Genomic DNA, 19,751 nt, shown 5'->3' with positions numbered 1-19,751 from the left:
AAAATTAAGATTAGTTTTCTGTTCTGAAATTGGTGAAAATATTGCCTATTGCTATCCACAGCCCACACTGATGTCCAGCATATATTACTACGCTCTTTGCTGTAGAACAACCAATGGTAAATGAAGTAGATGCATTTTTGTGTGTGTGTGTGTGATTCAGGTTATAAGCTTTGCGCAGAACTTGTCATGCTGGAAAAGTTACAGAAAAAGAGAAACGACCTTCAGTCCAGCAGGCCTTCTGCAACTTCTACCTCTGATAACAGGCTGCCCTAAGAGAGAGTTCGTGTATAAGCCTTTTGTTATCAATACTCTTTAATCTCATACCTGTACCAAGCCCACAAAGGTATGCTAATGAGAGCTCTAACACTCCTGGACTTGACTGAAAATTTTTTCTCAGTAGGTTTCAGAAAGTGCTGGGAAATATAAACCCAGCAACGTGCAAGGGGAAAGCAGACACGATTCTGGATGGCCATTTGCTTCACTGGGATGTGAAAGCTCTTTTGAGTACTAGAATCAGGTAAGGATGGCTATGTTTTCTTGGAGAAGGAGGGAAGGAGGGCTATTGAATTATCCTATTGTCTCGGAGATCTTGAAGAGACCCTAAAGCTTCAATTTATCTCATAGCTTTGGAATCCTCTTTTGCCAAATTGTTACCCTTTAGTCTCTCCTTGAAAAACAGGGACCCTGTTCTGTGAAGATGTGGCAAATGGCTTGCTAATGTGCCATTAGAGCCTCATTATTGAGTTTTCAGGATTATTACAGATTAAATGTGAACCATTATAAAATCTATAATCCTTTAAGATATATTTATTGGCTTAGCTCTACCAAGGTGTGTTTGCATTCTAAAGGCGGGAAGGCATCTGCTTTAACATTCAAATTCAGATTTTAGTCACCAATGAGAAATAAATAGTGCTAACCCAAGTCAGCTAAAGTGGTTCAAAAAGAATGTTACTGTGTTGGCAACAATTGTGGCAGCTAAACAATGGTGAAACACGTGAGGTAGATCATTCAAGTCCACGTAATATGTGGAAACGCTAATGTTAAATCAAGTGCCATTGTTGAGTGGTATAAAATGTCATCAGCTCACCAACGCAAAACTAGAAACAAAAAAGAAGTATTATTTTGTACCCTCTCTGTTTGATACACAGCCTTCCGCTACATGACCACATTCACATACACAATCTGCCTGTCCATGCTGTGGGGTTGGGAGATCCAACTGTCACTCATCTTGGCTAGTAGGAAGGCTTAGAGAACCAAAGCTCTGAGCAAGAACTAGAGATACTGGGTTTGAAGTTTTCTAGCGGAAGAGCTGCTAATGAGTAGTAATTCTCTGTAGATCCTTAGAGTTCAGAGGCATATCTTAGATGTGTTTCCTGACTCCTGGGAACTGACAATAGAAGTCGGTCATAAGTCACAGAACTGATTTGTTTTGCTCCACATTTGAAGTTGTCCCTGCTGCTGGTGGGTAAGGGGATTATGGTGGTGATAAGTGGATGAGGAAATCTTCCGAATAACCAGAAGATTTGGGAAGATGTTCCAGTCTTTTTGCTCACTCCCAGTTCAGCCTACTCTCTGAAGTGTCTGCTGTTAGAACTGTCACCTCTAGCCCAGGAATTGCAAAATCAAATGCTTGCACAGACCAGGCAGTAACTTAGATAAATAAGACTGGGTAGAGACTGGCAGGTTGAAAAATATATCCCCATATCTAAAGAGAACAGCAGCACTGAGTTTTAAGAAACTCTTGGCACATGTGAATGCTGGCTCAGTGTCGCTATATTTTATGAATTATTTTGAGAGATAATTTGAAATTTCAGGATTGTAAATGTAAACTCTTTATAAACTCTAAATGCTATTTTTTTAATCTTCTTACCTAAGTCAAATTGAATAAGAAATGGACCGTACTAAATATATCTACATTGTTGCCATTTTTTAACTCTTGGGGGTAGCAGCATCTTAGCCACAAATCCCCTATTTTGGGGGCAAATCCTGGGATTCCAATGCCATTTAACCTCTCAGGCTTCCTAAAGCACAGGTTAAGAAAATGAGCTCTGAAGGTCCCACCTGTGATTTCAATCATCCTTTAACACTAGCCTCCTGTAAATTCCCTTAAAGGACAGGGAAGAGCACAGACTCTTTGCTACTTTGGAATCTATTAATACATGCTACCAGTTTGAGCATTTATTGAACAAAAGAAGTGTTGTTGCTTCATCTCATCTTATTTTTATAAGAAATTTATGAGATAGGTTTTACAAGAACTTTGAGATAAGATGATCATAATCATATTCCTATTTACAGATGGGTAAGCTGACGTTCAGTATTGGGGGAGGATTTCCCAAAGTCACCCAGTAAGTGGCAGAAATGAAATTTGACCGCTGGAGTCAGATTTCAGAACTAAATATTCAACCACCATATTATTCTTCTTATTATTACATTTTATGGGGTTTTAACTTGTATAGTTCCTCTGAGTAATGATTAATTCTCCCTCCCTTAAAACATCTTAAGGAATCTGTAATGACATTTGATACTTCTGTAGAACATAGGAGCATTTTAAATTATCGTCCTTTGATGCAAGGTTTGCAAAATGTTTGGGATCCTTCTGATCACTCAAGGGGGATGTGTTTTGTAATGCCTGCCTTCAGACCAGAGATGCTAATTCCCTTTTCCATGCCCATTTCTCACCAGATAGTAATTGAAAGTTAAAACATAGAGTGTAAAGGCCAAAGTTACGGGCTTCATCTCCAGGTGAACAAGATAATTCTACTAAGTCCATAACCTCAGAATACTTTCCTAACCCCGGCCAGCCTTCTCCCAAATACAAGAAGTATGTGTGCATCAGTCATCCTTGTCAACAAGGGCACTCTCAGCCCAGACCCATGTACAGATCCATAAACAGCATCATCACCGTAAATGAAAGCAGTGTGATATGGCTGACGAATGCAAGTAGATTTTAGCTCAGTGGCCAATGCTAAATCATGAATGGTTGCTGCCAGAAGGAGTGTTGTATTGAGAAAGATTTGGAAACCACATTCGAGCTTTTCAAAAAGAATGCTGTAATTGATTGGTCTTGTCTGCCATGGGCTTGGTCTATGGAATGAGTGGTAAGTGCTCTGTACCTGTCATCCTTGGTATAGTCCATTAATATGAAAGAGTTAAGATATCTTAACTTCTCTGTACTAAAAAATACAATAAACTAGCCGGCGAGGTGGCTGCGCCTGTAGTCCCAGCTACTCGGGAGGCTGAGGCAGGAGAATGGCGTGAACCCGGGGGGCCGAGCTTGCAGTGAGCCGAGATCGCGCCACTGCACTCCAGCCTGGGCGACAAAGCGAGACTCTGTCTTCAAAAAAAAAAAAAAGATATCTTAACTTCAGTTGGCTTAAAGCTTTTGCATTTTAATTTGTGATTTCTTCCTCTTCAATATTTCTTCTTCCATCTCTGCTGTACCTGAGAAGAAATGGCCAAACGCACCTTCTCTAACTTGGAGACATTCCTGATTTTCCTCCTTGTAATGATGACTGCCATCACAGTGGCCCTTCTCAGCCTCTTGTTTATCACCAGTGGGACAATTGAAAACCACAAAGGCAAGTGTCATGGGCTCTCTTAGATGCAATTTTTAGGCCTGTAGGAAACTTCTTGATTACTGTGGACACCAAAGAGAAAAACAGTGTCTGCTGATAGTTCTACGTGTACTTAAGCAGCCTGGAATAGCCGTTTCCCTTTGCATTAATTGCCCTTTCGCATTGATAGCAGTTTTTATCAAGTTTACCTTTGTCCCCAATAGCCAGCTGACAGGCATTCTGACATGTACGTGTTTGCCATTCGTTTTTCCATTGATATAAGCACAGCTCAAGATTTGTCAAGGTCTGGTAAGGGCAGCTTTTGCCCTGAGCCTCTAATCTTTCTCTTTGCCTCCTTGTAGACATCATCTTCTCCTGGGGGCAAAAGGAGAATGAAAAACTCACTGAATGAACGTCAGTTAGTCTGTGAAGAGCCTTAGAGAATGGGGTCTCAAACATAAATCCTTACAAGGGCTAATCAAGTTTTGCAAATGAGGTGGAGTGAGGAGGTGGACCGAGGAGGAGGCAGGTGCAATTCTGGTGAAGAAGGCCTACAGCCACTCCCAGGTGCAGCTGTTTGTTGTAGAGAGAGCACATGATCTCAGATCGCCTGAGTTTTCCAGAGAAGCTGGAAATTAGAATTTTTAGATATCTCATGATTTTCTTTTCAATGTTGGAAACTAAGTTTTTGAGAACAATGTAGGCTACACACAAGATTGGCAGTGGGTCTTGGTGGAGCCTCTGTTTCAGTCAGTATTAGGTTACATAACTGTTAAATGAGTAGAGAAGACAGGTGAAGATTGAAGCTCTGACCAAAGTAAAGACAGGGATGGCCTTAGGCCAAATGGAGAAGATGGTATTTTCTACCTCAGTTTTCCCTTTTGTAGCCTCTTTTCCTGCATATTCTCTACCATATCCCAGGGCTTTGAATTCCTAGCAAACACAGAGGATAAGAGATCCTCTGATCCAGCAGTAGGCACAGCAGGGTCATAGACTGATAGAAGTGAAAGGATCTTTAAGAATTATTCAGTTTTGGCTGAGCCTGGTGGCTCACGCCTATAATGCCAGCACTTTGGGGGGCCAAAGTGGGCGAATCACCTGAGGTCAAGAGTTCGAGACCAGCCTGGCCAATGTGGCAAAACCCTGTCTCTGCTAAAAATAAAAAAAAAAAAAAAAGCTGGGCATGGTGGTGCACACCCACAATCCCAGCTACTCGGGAGGCTGAGGCAAGGCAGGAGAATCACTTGAACCCAGGGATCAGAGGTTGCAGTGAGCTAAGATCACACTACTGCACTCCAGTCTGGGTGACAGAGCAAGACTCCATTAAAAAAAAAAAAAAAGAAAAAGAAAAGGAATTATTCCATTTTACCTCTTAAAATTAGGAAATCAGGAGGCTGAGACTCAGGGAGGTTATTAATAATTATGGTAACTATTCTTATAGCAGTAGTTACTGTTTATTAAATGGTTTCTGTGTTGAGCACTATAGTGAGGATTCTAGAATATTTTCTCATCGAATTATCACAAAAATCCTATAAGGGTTGATGCTAGCCCTACTGTTTACATTAGTTTCATTTTACACTTGGGGAAATGGAGACCCTGAGATTGCAAATAACATACCCTTGACTATGTGTTAGGTTTGGCTTTAGTTGGCATGACATTCCTATGCTGGTAGCAGTGAAGCAATAGCGAAGATGCCTGCTCCACTCCTTGCAATACTTGATGTCTTGAAGAAAATCTCGGCTTGGGAATGGATTCTAACTCCATCTAGAATTTGGTCTACAGAGCATCAGATTCTGAGTTTGAGGATCTGGATTGCATACCAGAATCATCACATGCTCTCCATTAACTATTGGTTAAGTCAATTTTCTGATTTTCAGTTTTCTCATCTGTAAAACTGAGGAGATTATGTTAGGTGATCTCTAAGTTTTTTGAGCTCTGAATTTCTAGGATTTCATAAGGAATCAGCTATAAATCTCTTGCCTAAGTACTTTCTGACCACGAATGCCTTGTGACACTGATATTTGATGCCTTGGCAACTCCTGACTCTTGTCTGGGGAATGGAAATAAACAAAATAATGAATATATAAAATGTTTAAATAGGTAAAGAAAATCAAAGCTACATATTAGCCATTGCTCCCAGTTTATAATATTAGTGAACATAGTTATTGTTCAAAACAACCCCAGAAAGCAGGATTTTATTATAATCTCCATTTTATAGACAAGAATTGGGGTGAAATAGGTTAAGCAATTTGATCGCTTAGTAGGTGTTAGATTCAGGTTTCAAACCAGGCAGTTTGTTTCTGGCAACTATCTTCTCACAAAAATCCTGTATGTCATTCTGCTTCCCTTGATATTTGTATGTGTGTGTATAATAAATATGTATGCATACATTAATATAGATTATATGTGTATAAACACACACATATAGATATGAATATATAAATATTAGAATAATTAAGATGAAATTATATCAACATGTATACAGTGATCTAGGTTGCATTAAAAATGAGTCTTTAGAAGGTCAAAGAAGATCAGACCCAAGGTAGAGCCAGCAGGGTGGCATCCTGCAGGTGAGGAGTTGAGTCGGATCTAGGTGTGATGGAAATGGACTAACTCTGAAGCAGGTGGTGGAGTTTGGTAGGTGGAGAGGAAAGGAGTGAGGAGTCTGGATAGAAAGAATGGAAGAAACCAATCCCCAGATGCTGCATTCAGTAAACCTGGCACCTGTTTAGTTTAGCTGGAAAAGAAGAGCAGGGTGTTGAGGGAAGGCAGTGAGTTTGACAAGGAATGGCTCATGATGAGGAGTTGAAGGACATTTGACAGAGGCCTTGATCATTAGTCTGAAACATCTCTCATCCAAGAAAAAGATCCCGTTTAGGATTATGATTTTTAAACAGATTCCTGAGATGTTTCTCTCTGTATATTTTTATGTATAAGAAAATATATAAAGAGTTTTCCTTATGAACCTGAGCCTATATGCTGTATTCTAATTGATGTTGACAAATAAGAGGGCTGAAATGTTGGTTCTCAAATCTCTTATTCTGTTTTAGATTCAGGAGGCCATTTGTTTTCAACCACCCCAAACCCTCCAGCCACCCAGGGCTCCACAGTCACCCAGAGTTCCACAGCCACCCAGCGCTCCACAGCCACCCAGAGCTCCACAGCCACTCAAACTTCTCCAGTGACTTCAACCCCAGAGCCTCCTCTATTTCAGAACTTCAGTGGCTATTATATTGGTGTTGGACGAGCTGACTGCACAGGACAAGTAGCAGATATCAATTTGGTAAGTAGGCAATGGGCTCCTTAAGGAGACTGTGAAACAACCAATTTTATTATTTTACAAACTGCATTCGTTTCTGATTATTACAACATCATCATTTTCTTCTAGCTTTTTAATTGACCTTGCTGCTGTCTAGCACTATGAATTTCATACTAGAAAGAAGAGGAAAACTTTTATTCAATCATAACTCCCCTGTAAAGTCCATTGGCCTTTTTTCTTTTTTTTTTTTTATGAGCAGAAGTGGCAGAGATGGCAAACTCAAATATGACAGGGGGTGAGCCGGCACCATAAATGACATCACCAGGCCAGTGTAACATAATAAATGTCTAGTGAATCCTCAGTTTGGGAGTGGGAGGCAGTAGGAAATGGTGGGGACTTTGAGGGAAAAAAAAGCACAAAGAAAGTATATGGATTTAGCTGATTGTTGCCATATAAGAATGGGGGCTCAGGGCTGCCCTATCTTGCAGTATTTTAGAAGAAGCCCCAAAATCCCTAGATTAAAGAGTTGAAATTTCAAATATCTTACTTGAAAAATAAAGGCAACTCTAGCTAAAACTGGAAACCTAGGTTGCACCAATATGTGAAAGCAAATAAAACTTCTATGTGTCAGGTGTGGCCTATTGACTGCTAGTCTTGTCTATGTGATGGAAATACCCATTTATGTCAGTGCTTCCCTAGGAAACCAGAGCATGAAGTTGTCTAATGGGATTCACTCCCTCCCTCTAAGTAATCTTTACATTCCAGGTATGATTCTCAACTGTATGTTCTGAAAAGTGATCCTGGAATGTGACCCCTAAATAAACACTCCCAGGAGGGGTAAAGCAAACAGTAGAAAAAATTCTGAAGACCTGGGTATAGTTTTACGGGTAAATTTTATGACACAGTGAGAGAAGTGACTTGGGATAGGTGTATGTGATCTGATTTGGCTTAGAGAGTTGTAGAGTCCTAATAAGTCAGGGGCCCCAGCGGTGGGGAGAACAATTGTTCTGAGAGATGGCTAATCATAGATAACCTGCTGCCACAACATCCTGTTCCCAAATACCTCACTCTGCATGTAGCCCCAGCAGCCCAACCTCGTTCTGCATATGTCCCACTCCAGCATGACCCTATAAAACTTCCCTCCAGCCCCTGCTTCTTTGCGTGTTGTGGGAAGTCAGGGATGGAGGGACTGACTGAAGCCATGGCAGAAGAACATAAATTGTGAAGATTTCATGGACATTTATTAGTTCCCCAAATTAATACCTTTATAATTCCTTACACCTGTCTTTACTGCAGTCTCTGAAAATAAACTGTGAAGATTTCATGGACACTTATCACTTCCCCAATCAATACCCTTGTGATTTCCTATGCCTGTCTTTACTTTTATCTCTTAATCCCATCATCTTTGTAAGCTGAGGAGGATGTATGTCACCTCAGGACCCTGTGATGATTGCATTAACTGCACAAATTGTTTGTAGAGCATGTGTGTTTGAACAATATGAAATCTGGGCACCTTGAAAGAGGAACAGGATGACAGCAATGTTCAGGGAACAAGAGATATAACCTTAAACTCTGACTGCCGGTGAGCCAAGTGGAACAGAGCCATATTTCTCTTCTTTCAAAAGCAAATAGGAGAAATATTGCTGAATTCTTTTTCTCAGTAAGAAACATCCCTGAGAAAGAGAATGCATCCCTGAGGGTAGGCCTCTAAATGGCCCCCTTGCGGGCAGCTGTCTTTTATGGTGGAAGCCAAAGGGATGAAATAAGCCCCGGTCTCCTGTAGCACTCCCAGGCTTATTAGGATGAGGAAATTCCTGCCTAATAAATTTTGGTCAGACAGGTTGTCTGCTCTCAAACCCTTTCTCCTGATAAGATGTTATCAATGATAATGCGTGCCTGAAACTTCATTAGCAATTTTAATTTTGCCCCATCCTGTGGTCCTGTGATCTCACTCTGCCTCCATTTGCTTTGTGATATTTTATTACCTTGTGAAGCATGTGATCTCTGTGACCCACACCCTATTCATACACTCCCTCCCCTTTTGAAAATCACTAATAAAACCTTGCTGGTTTTATGGCTCAGGGAGCATCATGGAACCTGCCAACATGTGATGTCTCCCCTGGACACCCAGCTTTAAAATTTCTCTCTTTTGTACTCTTTCCCTTTATTTCTCAGACCAGCCAACGCTTAGGGAAATAGAAAATAACCCACATTGAATTTTGGGGGTGGGGTTTTCCCTGATATTTGCAGACAGCCCCTTCTCTGCTGTGCTGCCTGTTGTACCCTTGCAACATATTTTCTTACTTTCCCTAATAAATCTGCCTTTCTTTACCTATGACTGTCTTGGTAAATTTCTTTACCACCCCATGTCATGGGCGGTAAATGAATTTACCAGCCAGTTGCACCCACGACAGGAATAATACTATGGTAAAAGCCAGGGCGAGGTACCCTCTGTGAAGAATACTTAATTATGAAGATACCATTTTCTTCAGAAAACAAAATCGTATACTAAACAACCAACATGAGAGAACCTTCAATCTTTTAAATGTTCCTGGGCAATGTGGGGTGGAGGTAGAGGAAATATTTTTTTCTGTACATCTTAGACAGGCAGGAGAAAAAGAGCCATTGCCCAAACCAGAAAGGCCAGAAAGATCTCACGTGTTAGTGTTAGTAATAGCATTTCCAAAGTCTCACCAACTCCCTCCTGCCCATAAGCCAGGGAACAGCTTCTGCCAACCTGATCAATTCTTTGCCTTTGCATTTTTCTATATGGAAGATTCAAGCCTCTTTTATGATATTTTTTGGCTTTCTTTCTTCCTTTTTCTTTTTAATTTTTGAAAACATATATTCTCTCACTCAGAGCCACCATGTCATGTGGATGTTTTTTCTTTGTCTTTCTGCAGTCATCTATATTGTATGTTTGTGCCTGGTTTCTAGTAGTAGGGGAGTGAGACAGAGCAGTTCTGATTGTCTCTTCCTCTTTAGATGGGCTACAGCAAATCTGGCCAGAATGCACAGGGCATCCTCACCAGGCTGTACAGTCGTGCTTTCATCATGGCAGAACCTGATGGGTCCAATCGAACAGTGTTTGTCAGCATTGACATAGGCATGGTATCTCAAAGGCTCAGACTGGAGGTAAGTGATTTGAGAGGAGAAAGGAACAAAGAAATGATATGGTTTAAGGAAAAGTGGATGAATGTGACAGGACTAATTCCTCTTGGTTTCTCATTCATTGAAATTCTACTACCTTCAATGTTATAGACTCTTGACAATATAGTAGATAATCTTACAAGGAGAATGATCCTCACTATTTCAGTCTAAGTTATCTTGGTCAAAAGTTGCTTTCAATTCTGCTGATGACTCATTGTCATTATTAATGCTAATGTTTTTATTGAAAGTTTATAATGTGCCAGGTTACATTTATATATATATATATATATTCCCTTATTTAATTCTCCTTGTTAGAAGTTGGGAGAGTACCAATTAATCACTAAGCCCTTCCTCAGGTTCTCAGACAATTGAGAATACATGTGAGGAATCAGATGTGAATTAAAATACAACATTGAAATGAGGTTGACCATGAATTAGTAGTTATAGAAGCTGGGTAATAAGTACATAGGGATTCATTATAGTATTCTGATTGTTTTTGTATGGATTTGAAATGGTCAAATCCATACAAAAGGAGGAGGAGGAGGAGGAGAGAGGGAGAGAGAGAGAGAGTGAGAAAGCGAGCAAGCAAGCAAGCGACTGATAGAACTTCCAATTCTATCTTTCTAAGGCAATTTCTAAGCCCTGACACAGTTATATTTTCTGCATGGGATCGGGTCACTAAGAGAGAATGTGTTCTGTTAATGTCTGCTCACATATTCATGAATGTGAGAAAGAGGAGCGCTGGATCTTTGACCAGAACGATGACCATAAAGGTCCATTATGCAATGTCAGGTTCTGCTAGCCTCACCTATTAAACACTTTTCTCCTCATGCCATGTGAAGGGGCCAGTGAGAGGGATGATGAGATGGCCTAAAAGCATCACTTTAACATTGTTCCCTCTTGGGGAGGAGAGTTGAAGCCTCCCCCATCTGCGGAGACATGAGGACAGGGGATGAAGTGTCTTCTCCACTCCTGCACTTACCACAAAACAGTGAGGTGGCTTTGTTGTTATTTCTATTTTCTGGATAAGAAAACTGAGTCTTGGAGAAGATAGGTAACTTTTCAAATTTCACACAGTTAGCAAATGGTAGAGCTGGATTCTGAACACAGGTATGATTAATCCCTGAGTCCATATTCTTTTTTTATTTTTTTGTCATTTTAAACTATACTTTAAGTTCTGGGGTACATGTGCAGAACGTGGAGTTTTGTTACATAGGTACACACGTGCCATGGTGGTTTGCTGGACCCATCAACCCGTCATCTACATTAGATATTTCTCCTAACGCTATCCTTCCCCTAGCCCTCCATCCACCGATAGGCCCCAGTGTGTGATGTTCTCCTCCCTGAGTCCATGTGTTCTCATTGTTCACCTCCCACTTAAGAGTGAGAACATGTGGTGTTTGGTTTTCTGTTCTTGTGTTAGTTTGCTGAGAATGATGGTTTCCAGCTTCATCTGTGTTCCTGCGAAGGACATGAACTCACCCTTTTCTATGGCTGGATAGTATTCCATGGTTTATATGCGCCACATTTTCTTTATCCAGTCTATCATGGATGGACATTTGGGTTGGTTCTAAGTCTTTGCTATTGTGAATAGTGCTGGAATAAACATGTGTGTGTATGTGTCTTTGTAGTAGATACATTCTTAAAAGTGACATTATTCTATACTCTTAGAGGGAAAAATGCATTGACCACTTGCTTTTTGTAAGGTACTTTGCTAGTGTCACTTCAGGGGACACATAACTAAGTAAGTCATAATTCATCTCCTTTATGAGATCATTTTCTAGTTGGTGGATAGAAGGAAGGACTGTGAAATATAGAGGTATACAGAAGTATACAGATAGCTATAATTAACTGAAGGAAGGTAAGGTAGGATAGTAATTGTCTATTACTGGGTAGGAAATTACCCTAAACTATATGGCTTAAAACAACAAACATTTATTATCTCGTATGATCTATAGGTCAGGAATTCTATCTTGGCTAGGTGGCTCTGGTTTAGGTTCTATGGCAATCAAGGTGATGGCAAAGGAGGAGTCATCTGAAGGCTTGACTCAGGCTTGAAGGTCCACTTCCAAGATGGTTTGTTCATGTGACTGTTGGCCAAAGGCCTCGGTTCCTCACTCTTCCTATCCTTACGACACAGTAGCTAGATTCCCTCAGAGTGAGTGACCCAAGAGAACGAGCAAGGAGGAAGCTACAGTGCATTGTATGACCCAGGTTTAGAAGTTATACACTATTACTTTCACCCTGTTCTATTCATTAAGCAAGTCACTAAGTCTAGCTCACACTCAGTGGTGAAAAAGTAAGCTTTACTTCTTGAAGGGCAAAATATCTGACTTTGTGGACATATGGTCTTTTAAGATCACCAATGGGGATTCAAGAAATGCAAATTAGGAAAACATTTTCATGGTAGAAATAACACTTGAGTGAGCAGAATTTTAAATGGTTAGGATGGGAAGGGAGAGAAATCTGATGGAAAAAACAGAATGAACACAGAGAGGCATGAAGGAGGGATGTAGACTCTTTTATGAGGGAAGAGAGGAGATCTATTAGGACATATGGAGGCATGTAGTTGGGGATGTATCTGGAAGATATGTTTATCATAATCGCAGAGGGCCTGAGATGCCGGCTTGTTTTTAATTCTGTGGGTGATATGGACTCTGAGAAATCTTCTGAATGGCAGAGTGATGTAAACACCATTTTGTTTTAGGATGATTAAGCAGGTAGAGATGTTTGATATGGATTGGAATAGAGTGGAACTAGAAGTGAGGACAAAAATTAGCAGACTCTTTAAAGTGATACTGAGGCTCTATTGGTGAGGGTCCAGTTAAGAAAACAGTAATCATCATACTAGGTATTTCAAACAGAGGTATTTCACCCAGGGGAGTTTTATAAGATGTTAAAAGGCTGAAGGAACAAGAAAGGGAAACGAGTTGCTGGAAGGGTTTTTATTTTTTATAATTTTGCCTAACAATTTCCCCCTTTATCATGTGAGGCTGGCACAAAGATCTTAAACCAATGTGATGTCAGTGAGACTACATGGTGGTGGGATAGGAAATTAAATGTGAGTCGGCCGGGTGCAGTGGCTTACATCTAAAATCCCAGCACTCTGGGAAGCTGAGGTGGGTGGACCACTTGAGGTCAGGAGTTTGAGACCAGCCTGGCAAACATGGTGAAACCCCATCTCTACTAAAAATACAAAAATCATCCAGGCATGCCGGCAGGTGCCCGTAGTCCCAGCCACTTGGAAGGCTGAGGCAGGAGAATTGCTTGAACTTGGGAGATAGAGGTTGCAGTTAGCCGAGGTCAAGGTCACTGCATTGTACTACTCCAGCCTAGGTGACAGAATGAGACCTCTGACTCAAAAAGAAAGAAAGAAAGAAAGAAAGAAAGAAAGAGAGAGAGAGAGAGAGAGAGAGAGAGAGAGAGAGAGAGAGAGAAAGAAAGAAAGAAAGAAAGAAAGAAAGAAAGAAAGAAAGAAAGAAAGAAAGAAAGAAAGAAGGAAAGAAAGAAATTAAATGTGAGTGAGATTTGGACATGAATATACATAAAAGCCAATACTTAACGTAATATTCATGCTGAGTCTGAAACTCTTGTCAGTGCCTTGTATGGATTAGTGTACTTACTCCTCCAAACACCTCTATGAGGGAGCTATTATTATATCATTTGACAGATTGAGAAACCAAGTTTGCAGAGGACTGAGTAACTTATCCAAGGTTGCACAGCTAGGAACTATCAGAGCTAGGATTCAAACTTAAGCATCTTGGTGTCAGAATTCATGCTCATTTCTACTATACTATACTGCTTTTCTGAAAAATGAGATGGCTCTAATTGGGAAATAGTATGGTCATTAGCAGAAATGAAAGAACCAAAGGTAGACTTTGACAGGTAGAGTGGGGAGGAGTTTAATGTGTTTGTTTGTAGAGGCTATCAAGTCAATAGTGGGCACCATTTATCTATCTCTTCCTATTTTTACATCCTCGTGCAATCTGAGACCCAGTGGGAAGGTTGTTAAATGAACCCACTTAGTTTTCCCAAATTAATCCAAGGGAAGGTGTGAGAAATAAATGTAGCTAAATAAGTGCTATTAAGATTATTTATAACACCTACTTCTATGCAGGTTCTCAGTCTCGGCTTTAAGATAGATGAAATTTCCAGCACAGAATGAAGATTATGGAAGATCTCTGTGCAGTGAGGCAGGACAGGAAAACAGAAGGAGTTTCTAGGTTTTTCTATGTCATGCTCCCAAGACTGTCAGCAATAGGAAATGGAATAGAAACTGAAGACAGAAGTGAGCTGTAGACATAAACGTAGCTGCTTTGTCCTGTGTTAAAATGCCCTCCTTTCATGAACTGAGAAACATGTTATTTTCAATGGCTATCTTCCTGGCATTGTTATATAACTAGGTTTTACGTTTTTCTTTTTTTCCCCCCTAGAAGTCCCATATGTCTGGCTTCATATCAGAGATTGTAGTTTAAAATAAAATTCATGTGTACTGTTTGTAGTCTTTTTTGTTTTAAAATTCAAGATTCATAATTTCTGTCTTTTTAAGGGCTTGATACTTGAGTAGACATGAAGAAACGCATTTAATTCTAAAGCCCTAATGTCACAGTTCTTTAGGAATAAATAGGATGGGGTTAAGGAGCTTTAAAGTTGACTTGTGGCTCTTTTTCTCTACTACCTTCCTGTCTTAGCTGTAAATTGTTAAGAACATCAGCTTCTGACTTTAGTTCAGCTTTCCATGGTGTCCCTTCATTGATCATTTTCTCTTCTCTTTACAGACATTTCTTCTTCATGAGTGTGGTAGTTACAGTATAGAATAATATATGAGAGTGATGAGGGATTGGGGCTGGAGTTAGGATCAAACAGAGGGAATATAGAAGGATGTTAATCTAGTTAGATTATACTTCCATTCTGTATTTGTCTTGCATCATAGGATTGCTTATGTGGACATGGTAACCAAACAATCAGTCTTTGGGACATGGAGAGGTTAATGAGGCAAGATGGTTATGACTGGAATGAGAATGGTGTAGATCAGAGGTTGAATGGTTATCTTTATGTATATTAAGTACATAGCACAGAAGCTGCTACTCCCCACTTACCAGCAGTGAGCTGGAACTAGCTTGCACAAGTTCATAAGAGCCAATTTGTAAATATTCGGGAACATTGTGAGCTGGCTGTTAAGCTTTTGGTAGCTTGAAATTGATCATGATGAGGAGTTTTACACCACAGAAATTGGCGAATGCAAATGAGGGCTTTTAATTTTATTGCATGTTCCAGAGAGACAGCTCATCAGAGTGTCTATGCCATCCTCAAGGTAAACATTGTTAACGATTGCTTTGGGTTTGACACTTCTGTTGGATCTTTCCTTTTCTTTAATTAATGTTTGTGTGTACGTGGTACATATATTTATGGGGTACATGAAATGCCTTCATACAGGCATTCAATGCCTAATAATCACATCATGGAAAATGGGGTACCTGTCCCTTCAAGCATTTATCCTTTGTGTTACAAACTGCTGGATCATTTTTAAATTATCTTTTACTAAAAGTCGCAAAGATACCAAACTTTAGATTGCAGCTTATTAAAGCATAAACAGCAACAGGTACTCAGCAACATCACCAGTATTCTCTCTGGTGTTTTCTTGATGTGTCTGCACCATATGAAGACATTAGTCTTGCATTTGGATGTTCATTGATTGACTTATTCACTAAACATTTACTGAGTTTCTTTGTATTAGTTGTTTATTGCTGTACAACAAATCGCCTAAAAACTTAGTGGCTTAAAACAACAATAATACATGTTGTTCAAGGTTTCTGTGTGTCAGGATTCCCAGAGTGGCTTGGTTAGACGATTCTGACTTGTTTTAGAACAAGTTGTATATCATCACTTCTGTGTCACGATGTGGCACTCAGATGCTGGCTAGGGCCACAGTTGTTTGATGGCTTGACCAAGGCTGAAGAAATTACTTCTAAGGTTGCTCACTCAGATGGCTAGCAAGTTAGTGCTGACAGGATGCTTCCTATCCTCTTAGGTCTCGCCACAGGATTATTAGGGCGTCCTTGCATCATAGGGGATGGCTTCCCCTAGACCAACAAGTCTAAGAGTTCGTTTCAAGGTGTACTGAATTCTTCATCTGGGAAATGAGGTAGTAGAGTAGCTTAAAAACCTTTGCAGTTTCTGCTCACTATACCTGAGTTGCTTTTCCCCCAGATATTGCACAGCCAGCTTGCTTTCTTCATCTAAGCCTCTGCTAAAAGAGTGCCCCTCTTTAGAAGATCTTTCCTCACTAACACCCACTAGTTTATTTTTCCTTATGCAACAATATTTTTCTTCATAGCATTTATCACTCTATGATATAATATTTAATATTTATTTGCTTGCTTACTGTCTTTGTCTTTCATTAGAATAAAAATATCTTCAAGACAGGAACCTCATATATTCTTTTGCTTAGAGCACCTGTTGAATGATGAATGAATAAGAGTACTGGTTCTCTAGTTAGACGTGGGTCTGGAGTCTGGCTCTGCTACTTATTAGATCAACAGGCAAATTATTTAACTTTTGTATAATTCAATGTTCTCAGCTAAAAATGGGCTTAACAATACCTGTGTAGCTCTTGAAATTGTAATAAAGATTTTTAAATACATACTATATATAACATACCTAGCATTGTGTTTGCTCATAGCAAGAATCTGTAAAATGTTAAGTATTGTTATTATTATTTCATTGTTATTACTATGATAATATCCTCAAACATAGAGTGAGGGGCCATTTGAAAGGAATGTTAATATAGTTTGGCTGTGTCCCCACCCAAATCACATCTTGAGTTTCAGTTCCCATAATCCCCATGTGTCGTGGGAGGGATCCCATGGGAGGTAATTGAATCATGGGGGTGGGTACCTCCATGCTGCTGTTCTCATGACAGTGAGTTCTCACAAGATCAGATGATTTTATAAGGGGCTTTCCCCTCTGTCACTCTGCACTTCTCCTTCCTGCCATCATGTGAAGAAGGACATGTTTACTTCCCCTTCTGCCATGATTATAAGTTTTCTGAGGCCTCCCCAGTCATACTGAACTGTGAGTCAATTAAACCTCTTTTCTTCACAAATTACCCAATCTTAGGTATGTCTTTATTAGCAGCATGAGAATGGATTCATACAGATGTTATTGGTACAGATCAGTGATTGAACTCATGAAAGCCTTTTCTCATGTTGAGCTCCTATGTTATCCCTCTTCTTAGTTCAATTCCTTTTTTTCTTGAAGGTCCTGAACAGACTGCAGAGTAAATATGGCTCCCTGTACAGAAGAGACAATGTCATCCTGAGTGGCACTCACACTCATTCAGGTCCTGCAGGATATTTCCAGTATACTGTGTTTGTAATTGCCAGTGAAGGATTTAGCAATCGAACTTTTCAGCACATGGTCACAGGTATCTTGAAGGTAGGCAAAGAGCTCCAGAGGCAGCTGTTCTTTACCATTGCTTATAAGTATTTTAGGAGTGATTGGATGTAATATGAAGGGTCCCTATAGGATTTGAGTCTGAGCATAGTATTAGCATGTACCATTCTTTCTCCTCCCTGCCTCTCTCTTAGCTTCTGTTCTGAGCTATGGGCTGTTGGGGCTGAGGCATGGATGATTGGAAAAGAAGGCTTCTATGGGAGTAAGCCCGATGTAGTTATTTAAACAGACAGAAAACATTTTGGTTTGGGGTTCTTTGTAGAGGGCACTACATAGTCTGTTCTATGCACAAAGTCACACAAAGAGAAACCCATGAAGGAGCTAAAAGTAATTACAAATGATTCTAAGATTTTAAAATATTTCCCAAAGTACAAAGAGAATCCAACTTGTAAATACACATCCCAGTTTTTCAAGTTCTCTACTACAGATGCAGACCTCCATGGTGCTCCTGACAAATACCCTTAAACTCCTCTCCTGTTTCTGGTTTGAGCTTATACTCCTCTCTTTTCTGTCTTCCAGCTTATTATTTTGTTGCATAGGATCCTTGCTAATGTTTTGCTTCATTTTATTGTATTCCAGGCTTATTCTCTATTTTTTTCTTACAGTGTCACCCCCAAAATTCAGGGATCCAGCTAGCATAGGCAGAAATTGCTTTACAATGATGTTTTGCAAACTGAGGCTTACAATGTATTAAAGGCTTATGAAATCAATTGTATGGGTTGCAAAAAACATTACAAAAAAATGCTAAAAAATAGATTGTAAGATATAATGTATAACACACAGTCAGGGTATAGTTTGCTTTGTGAACTTTTGTTTTGGGATGCATATGTTGATGTGTATTAAGCTATGATGAAAAATGTATTTCTCACTGTAGTTCACAGTCAAAAAAGTTTGAACAACTCTGCCTTGGTGGTAGAATGGCAAGGGTAGGGAGGTGGAAACACATGTTAGCAAAACTTGTATTAGTGTTGTAGGAGTCAAGTCTCCCATTTTGGCTATCTGAAGTGACAAATTGAGCTTCATTTAGCAGTCTGGAGAGACCAGCAGATGAGGCTTTTTGTGAGCTCAGGCATTAATCAGTACTGTGCTTCCACACAACATGGCATTTCCTTTATCTTAACCTTGAAAACCATTTCTGTTTACCTCCAGAATGGCAACAGCAGTGTGGTTCTCCAACTTTTATCCCATAATGTAGACACATTAGAGACAAAGGAAATTGTTCACAGGGCTCTTCTGTGTATATTGACTAAGTCATTATCCCCACCAGGATTTCTAAGTTTATAACAGCTCCCTCTTTTTTAACCTTCAGAGCATTGACATAGCACACACAAATATGAAACCAGGTAAAATCTTCATCAATAAAGGAAATGTGGATGGTGTGCAGATCAACAGAAGTCCCTATTCTTACCTTCAAAATCCGCAGTCAGAGAGAGCAAGGTGAGGAGAAATCTTCAAAATGATATCGTTTCATTCCCTTTAGGGAACAGCAACAAAATCTAAGTACAGGGCTGTTACTTGGTGAATATGGTGAGGTCCTAAGAGAATATTACAGCTACAGTGTCTTAGAAACATCTTTATAATCTAAGACAAGTAGAAACAAAAAGTAATGTAGAAACAAACACCAGTTTATTCAGGAATCTTTCCACTTTGTTGATTATGGGAGCCAGGGTGGATGCTTGAAGTACTCTGGGCTTTGAAATCAGGAACAACTGTGGTCTCAGCTTAGTTTTATTGCTTTCTAGTTATGCGACCTTTAGTGATTTACTTATCTTAATTTATTGTCACTCAGCTTCTTCATGAGTAAATGGAGATAAAAATGTGCACAATGTATATTTATTAAATTAATGAATAGCTCTTTTATTATGTGTTATCCAGAATAAATCATCTTAGTCCACAAGAGTGTGGCTAGACAGAGAAAATAAAAGGATAAAGAATGTGGACAGAAGAGTAAGAAATAAACCCACATATTTGAATGGAAAAACCAAGGGAGAGCATTATTTTGCCTTTTTGTCTTTTTTAAAGTGGTGAACCAGGTTTGTGACAGAAGAGAAGTGCTTGGTTACTGTAACACTGTAAAATAATATCACAGTTTTAACTTGACCACTTGACATTTTACATTTTTCTGCATATTTTTCAATAGCTTTCAAAGGAGATGATTTTTAGAAAATGTAATCTGATTTCCCTTGATAGGACATAAAAGAACACTTAAGTTGCAGGTCTTGAATGCTTTTGATTTTGCAAATTCCCTGCTCTTTTAAAGAGATTTCATTAAAAATTGATATGAGTGGAAATTTCAAAGACAAATCTCTTTTGTTAAGAAATACCTATATGTT

At 39.6% G+C, this 19,751-nt stretch overlaps 1 protein-coding gene across 1 annotated transcript in view; it reads left to right on the top strand.

Moving 5' to 3' along the window:
- Positions 1–451: 451 nt before the first annotated feature.
- ASAH2 (N-acylsphingosine amidohydrolase 2) overlaps positions 452–19,751 on the top strand; it is a 68,689-nt gene continuing 49,389 nt past the window's right edge. Inside the window, exons 1-6 of the mRNA XM_005565854.5 lie at positions 452–517; positions 3,450–3,578; positions 6,605–6,837; positions 9,799–9,948; positions 17,224–17,400; positions 18,728–18,855. Coding sequence (XP_005565911.3) covers positions 3,452–3,578; positions 6,605–6,837; positions 9,799–9,948; positions 17,224–17,400; positions 18,728–18,855 — 815 coding nt within the window. The 5' untranslated portion in view covers positions 452–517; positions 3,450–3,451. The remainder of the gene's footprint in view (positions 518–3,449; positions 3,579–6,604; positions 6,838–9,798; positions 9,949–17,223; positions 17,401–18,727; positions 18,856–19,751) is intronic.

The sequence above is a fragment of the Macaca fascicularis genome, chromosome 9 (genome assembly GCF_037993035.2).
Source record: "Macaca fascicularis isolate 582-1 chromosome 9, T2T-MFA8v1.1".
Lineage (NCBI taxonomy): Eukaryota > Metazoa > Chordata > Mammalia > Primates > Cercopithecidae > Macaca > Macaca fascicularis.
Note: the sequence above shows the minus strand (reverse complement) of the source record. Positions and strands in the feature narration are given on the sequence as shown.